The sequence below is a fragment of the Rhinolophus sinicus genome, linkage group LG05 (assembly GCF_036562045.2).
Source record: "Rhinolophus sinicus isolate RSC01 linkage group LG05, ASM3656204v1, whole genome shotgun sequence".
In the NCBI taxonomy this organism is placed as follows: domain Eukaryota; kingdom Metazoa; phylum Chordata; class Mammalia; order Chiroptera; family Rhinolophidae; genus Rhinolophus; species Rhinolophus sinicus.
The window spans coordinates 156,494,447-156,501,558 of NC_133755.1; the positions used below are offsets into that span (position 1 = coordinate 156,494,447).

The window sequence follows — 7,112 nt, forward strand, 5'->3', positions numbered from 1 at the left end:
ATAAAGAATACATATTTATTGCCAAAATTAAACCCATATAGGCATATCTACGTAAACTTGGCCGGACATAAAACTATGAATCCCGTAGTTTCCCCATAGTTGGCTCCACTTCCTGAAATGGGAAAGAGGTTGGAGTTTGTAGCAAGACAGACTTGGGCTCAAACCTGTCTCTAACTTTTATTGTTCTAATCTTGGATACCTTATTATTCCTTATCATTTATTTCCCTAAAAAACATGCATAAAGAGACTTCTCTGTGCAAGGTGTGGTACTAAGGACAGAGCACGACAATGAATAAAACACAGTCCCTAACTTCTGCAATTCATAGTCCAGTAGGGACAGTGGACATTTTAACATAACTGATAAGTGCATGGACAGAAAGTGGTGGGATATTTTAGGAGTTGAGAGAAAGACACCGGCCTGGTCTGAAAGGATTATAGATAACGTCCTGGAGAGATAACCCTCAAGATGAGTCTTTTTAAATGAGTAAATGTCAGTCAGTAAGGGAGGTAGAGTGGGGGGAGGAGGCCATTTCAGGCACTGGGGGACTGTAGAAATAAAAGCACAAAGGAGAGATAGCACAGGAACGACAAGGAGGGCTGGGATTTGAACCCAGGCTTGTCTGGTTCCAAAGCCTGAGGACGTCCCTCAGTGTTTCAGAACTCTGCTCTCCACTAATGTGCTTCAGGGCTTACACAAAGTGTTCATCCAAATTCATTAGATAGGCAGATAATAGTTATTTTGCTGCTAGATATCAATATTATATACACACATATGTAAATATATAGTTATTATATATATATGCATTTTATATTAATTACTTTTTAAAAAATAAAAATTCCCACTGTTTTCAAACATACTATATGCCAAACACTGACATACCACAGACTAACAATGCAAAAATGTGTCACCAGGTTAACTTCCTTCTAAAGAGTTTGCATAATTGTAATTGTGAAATATATTAGGAAAGAGTATTATTCTGCACTGACTTTTAAAAAACAACAACAATATGTAATGTTTCTCTATCTCAGCAGCTCTATGCATACCACCTTAGCATATTCTGAGTGAACACCACCATTGCACATGCCAATAAAATGACAGGAAACAATGCTAATAATGTATGTTTGCTGAGTGTTTTTGTGTGTAAGGACCCATGGTAGACAGTACATCTCATCTCACAACGTGCCAAACTGTAAATAAAGTGCAGTGAGGTAGGTAACATTATTGTCTTCATTTTGTTAAGTGAGTAAACTAAGGCTTGGAGTTTTTAAGTAACTTTGTCCAAATAATAGCTGATGAATGATGAATATTGGAGTCAGAATTTAAGCCCATGACATCTGGCTCCCAAGCTTGCCCTCTTCACCACAGATCATCTTTTTGCCATAGGGCCTGAGTATCCACATTATTTATATTTATATCATAGCTCCCCAGCATCAGCCAGGGTTGAGAAACGCTATTTTAACACATCACATTGTGAAAATGTTGACCAATAAACAAATTTTAGAGTCTATTATATTGTGTGTTTTTTGTTGTTGTTGTTGTTGTTTGGGTACCCCTGGTCGTTCACAGAATATGAAAACATTCACAAGATTCTGAAAAGCAGCAAAGCAAGAAAAGGTTTATTGAAAGTTGGGCAGCAAGGATGCCCACGGCAGTATATAGAGAAGATGGCCGGCACTGCCACGGGTTTCTGTTTGGAAGAGAAATGCTGGCAAAAGGAGTTTGCCAGGCTAGAGTCTGATAGAGACAGCTGCCACGGGTTTCTCTTTAGCTGCGGTTTTATATTTTTCTATGCAGGATATAGTGTGCTTGTCAGCTTGCAGGTGGCTCCTGTTGAGATTGGGAACTGTTCTGTTTCCACTATGATGGATGTAGGGTGCTTGTCAGTTTGCAGGTGCAGTGCCAGCCGAAGGATTCAGGGCCAAGCAATTAATTTTTAAGCTCATCCTGCTAGCTCACAAACTCACTCCTGTTAACTCTTTGCCTGTCTCATCCTACTAGTTTACAAGATCACTCCCGTTAACCCTTTACCTGTCTCATCATCTGTCATCAGAGTTATTGCTTATCTAACATATATATTTATGAAGAGGAAAGTTTGCCATTGATGAACTATTGTGAACGGCTTAACTTTAAACTTCTAAGTCATCTTAATTGATAAACATGTTGATAAATTTTAATTTACATGAGTCAATGATTTCTTTCTCCTGGGAAAAATCAAAGACAAACAAATTAGATATTGAGGTGGATATGACTTCACAGTAGAACCAATGCCAGCGGAACATTCTAACCAAGTTAGAATATTGAAGCAGCAAACAGTCACTGGGAGCTTAGAGACTTGAGAAAAGGGTTTTACGAGGAGTTTTAGGATGTGGGGGGGCAAGGGGGGGAAGAGCAGGACCTATTAAAGACAAGTTTACTTTCTTTGAATACTATTTGGAAAATACATATATCTTATCTTTAAAAAATTTTAATCTGATTCCTACATTATCTGGATTATTTGAATGCAGCATTTAAAATATCTTTTTGAGTCATTGGTTTTTTGGTACACTTTATAGTCTGCTAAATTTAAACACATAAATCATTCTTCATGTATCTTTACACATTTAAGTTAATGTTCAAGCTTTTGTTGACAATGTATCACTAAATAGAAACTATAACTCACCAGAATCCACAGTGAACTAGAGTTCATATGGTTTGCCCTACTTTCTTGGCACATATTTATGACTTTCCAAAGACTGGATTATTGACTTCAAGAACCAAGTTTAAAATCAAGATGGAACTTTCCAGTTCACTGATCTTTTAAAATGGCATTATTTTTATTAACAATAAGTCAGTACCGATGAAAAACTTCCTTGCTAGTATGTTTATTTTCATCTCTTCCAGAGTAATATTTATATGAACACTCCTCTTTGAGAGAAGAGTGGAAAGTGAGTCTGTTTTGATTGGAAGTTGTCTGAATTTGGGTAACAAGTATCATATCATTGTAATTGCTTTCTTGGTAGTTACTATAATATAGTATATCAAGCTAAGTTTCTTTCCATGGATGCAACCAAAAATTATTCTCAAAAAGAATTTATGGGAAGACTATCTAGACTCATGAAATTAGAGAGACCAGAGAAATTAGCTTGGAAATGGACAGGCAGCTCTGGAATCTGGGAAACAAGAACCCCAACAATACCAATGGCAGTCTGCTCCTGATTTTACCACATGAATGGAATGGAAACCCACGTGTTTTTTCTTGTTTTCTGCTGACTATTCTGTTAAGGATCACTGTCTTTCCCCCTTGGCTAAAACTCAAATTCTAGAGAAAGACTTTCTGCAATTTTTAGCTTGGATTATCCACCCATCTGTTTAGTTAAGGGGAAGTGCAGGGGCCTAGTCTCCTCAATACAGTTTCAACAGACTATAGCTGGTTGGAACAGGAAATTTCTCAAAAGAGGATTAGATTCTGGGTAGGAAATGGACTCTGGACAATCAAAAAAACAAATATACCTTCTGCATGAGGGAATGGAAACAAAGGTAAAATGGTGGATGTGGCAAAATAAAATAAGCCTTCGTTCTTTGCTGAGGCTGAGTTATGGGTTATCTCTTATCATGAGTATTAAGAACAGAAGCTATAAATAAAGATAGGCTATCGGGGCTTTCGTTCTAAGTAAAAAAGTTGGAATTATTGAAGTCATGAGCTTGTCCCAGAAAAGTATGGAATCAATATTAAAACCTAAATAGTAATTTAAAATAAATGTAAAACAGGATGACTGATGACTCTTACCATCATTAGTGCTTGTACTAACTTCTCATCAGTGTTGGTCTAGAAATTCTGACTAATGAAGTATAGCAAGGAATATACATAAAAACCATAACTACTGGAAAAGAGATAAACTTACAATGGAGGATTATGTATAGTGAAAACCCAAACAATTCAACTGAAAAGCTAAAATGCAATTTTACTGTACGCCAGCATTAATTTTTATATAGAAAATATAATGGCGTAAAAAAGATTTATTCACAATAGGTAAAACACACACACACACAAAAGCACAAAACATCTAGGAATAATCTTAAGAGGAATGTGTGGGAGCAAATAAAGAACAGCACAGAAACTTGCTGTAAGGTACAGAAAACTGCCTAAATGCTTTTGTTCCCTTTTTAATGTTTGACAAAATGATCTCACAAGTGAAAAATGTAAAGGGAGTTTTTGAAACTGGGAATGATTAGGGACAATCTGTCTTATTCTATATTAAATGAAAAGATAACTCAGAACAGTTTTTAAATGAACTAGAACAAAAATCTAGTCAGATCAATGAAACAAAATACGTAGTCCTAAAACAGACTATAATAGATAGATGGATTTGTGAGATCATCCGGTTGGCGAACAGAAATTTACGTGCAGGAATGTGCATCTTAGTTTCATTTAAAATTAGCTGCCTTGCCCTAACTTATGCATGAGCATAAGTCACTACTATTAAATAAATAAATCCAAACTCCTGGGGCTATTCAACAGGAAACAGACTTCATGAAGTCTGAATGAGAAACAGCTCAATTGCAAATCAATGCTTATAATTTAGAATGTTTGCCTACTTCCTTTTATGGGATCTTAACTGAAGCCACCATTTGTTCCTCTTTTTATTTTTGTTTTTTCTTTTTGTATGTGTCATTTTAATAGGCATGGCATGTCTATTCTGATCACACCTCTTGCTATCCCTGAGGTTTAGCTACTTTGATGGATGACTGCCTCTCTTTGGGTACAATCTAGAACCCAGCAAGTAAATTTGTTTTACTTCATATAGCTTATATTTGGGGTTCTACCACACCAAGCATCACCTTGAAATATGGTGAAATCCTTCCAGACCTACTTTCATGAGCTGAAGTAACAGGTAACAGTCAGAAAAACATTCAGTTTTAAAAAAAATAATTAAAAACTTCTAAGTGATCAACACTATGGAAAAATGTTAAAAAGCATCTTTGTACATGTATACAATGTAACATTATACAGTCACCCCAAAAATAATGTTTTTAAGAATTTTAAACAATATAGTTCTTTCAGGAAGTGAGCTATGAGTGATATTTTTACTTTATGTTTCTATAGGGTTTTGTTTTTTTCTGTATGTTACAAATTTCCTACAAGTATGAGAATCAGGAAAACTTATTTTAAAAAGCTGAAAATCAAGCTATTGAAGAATTAAATGTATATGAATAAGGATTCATGACAAATAGAAAATTATGTATAAGCAATTATTTAATATATAACATTTAATGTGTACTTTTAGTTGATTTTACAAAAGACATACATTCAAGCAAATGAATGACAAAGTCACTGTAACTTGCATTACCAAATGCAGCCCCATATTTTCTACCACTGAGCTACTGGGTAAAGGAACACTATCAATTTCCCAGCAGTTCATATAAAAATAGGAAAGTATTTTTTTAAATGCAGGACCTTAAATTCTGGACTTGCAAAGCTACATATGTATAGTAAGAATGGAAAAGATAGTATCTACCATCTCCCAAATAGAAAGCAAAACATAAGCATTATATCTCATCATACATTCTTTGACTCAAATAATTGATAAAAGACTCTGCAGTTGGTCATGTGGTTTATTACGTTGTGCTCATAAATGTGGTCACCATCTGCTTTTGCAAAGCAGAGAAGTATAATAATTCTATGGATTTGATTCTGAAAATAATTTACTCCTAGATGAATCTTTTTGGAAAATTTTACCAAATAGAATCATCTTCAATGCTCTTCTGAACCAGGGATAAAAAAATGCATAAACCATTGGATTAAAAGTAGAGTTCAAGTAGCCAAACCAAATCAATGCATCATTCAAGGTGGGTGGAATAGTATAGTCCAGGAAAGGATCCATGACTGTGCAGACAAAGAAAGGACACCAGCATATTAGGAAAACTCCCATCACAATTCCTAAAGTCTTTGCCGCTTTCCTTTCTTTGCTTCGTGAAATTCCATTTTTCTCTTCGAATCCAATTTGAAGCTTCAGATTTGCATCATTAATTGATCTTGCCTGCCCTTTAGCTATGAAATATATTCTATAATAAACACACAACATAATAGATCCAGGTATATAGAAAGAAGTCAGAAAGGCCAGTACCCCAGATATTTTGCTAAAGAAGACAGAGCAACCGCCTATGCAGTGAAGGTGTTTGTAATACATCTGTTCAGCTCCTTTGATGTTTAGCTCCAGAAAGACCATTCCAAATGCAAAAAGAGCAGGGATGCTCCAGCTAATGAAGATCATCACAAAAATAGCCAAGTTACTGATCTTGGCTTTGTATCTCAATGGGTCACACACAGCATAGTAGCGGTCAATGGAAATGAAGGCTAAATGGAAAATGGATGCTGAGCTCAGCATAATATCAGTGCTGGTGTGAATTTTACAGAAGACTTCTCCAAAATGCCAGCAGTGCTCCACAGATCTCACCATGCTATAAGGCATGACCAGGCACCCCAGCAGAAAGTCCACAGTGGCCATGGAATGAATGAGCCAATTAGTTGGGGTATGAAGTTGCTTGAAGTATGCTATGGAAATAATAACTATTAGATTGCCAACCAGTGTGGTCAGAATTATGAGCACCATTAAACTGTATAGTGAAGCACGGACGTCATTTGACCAGCTGCTTTTCACACAGGAAATATTAATTATATTGTGGCAAAAGGACATCATTCCTGAGGGCTACCCAGTTTAAAATGGGAAAACTAAGCAGTTTAATTTTTCCTTTATGTGTTGAGGAATCTTTCTCCAAAATCCATAGTCAGGTTAGAGTTCCTTCTTTTATTTCCATATACCTATTCCAGAAACATGAAAGGGAAAAAAAAAAGTGAATCGTTGGCAATTTGATTCCTCTTACTTCTAACATAGTAACCTATTACTTCTTACCGGAAATAATTATTTTGGAAAGAGCTATTTCTAAGTTTGGTGCAATGGTTCAGTTTAACATTTTTTTAAAAAAACATCTACTTGATGCCACTGTGCTAGAAATGAAAAGCGAATTATTAGGTTGAAATATATGAAACTGACATTTTTGTAGGTCAGAGAAGGTTAAATGGCGAATGTTTCATATGCTTTAATCTATGGAAATAATCTTTGCTCAAAGCAAG

At 35.6% G+C, this 7,112-nt stretch overlaps 1 protein-coding gene across 1 annotated transcript; it reads right to left on the minus strand.

The window, feature by feature from the left end:
• Window positions 1–5,216: 5,216 nt before the first annotated feature.
• On the minus strand, window positions 5,217–6,678 carry TAAR1 (trace amine associated receptor 1). Its single transcript, XM_019732740.2, has one exon. It carries the CDS (start codon window positions 6,676–6,678, stop codon window positions 5,659–5,661), a length of 1,020 nt encoding a protein of 339 aa, XP_019588299.1. The 3' UTR covers window positions 5,217–5,658.
• Between the last annotated feature and the right edge of the window lie 434 nt (window positions 6,679–7,112).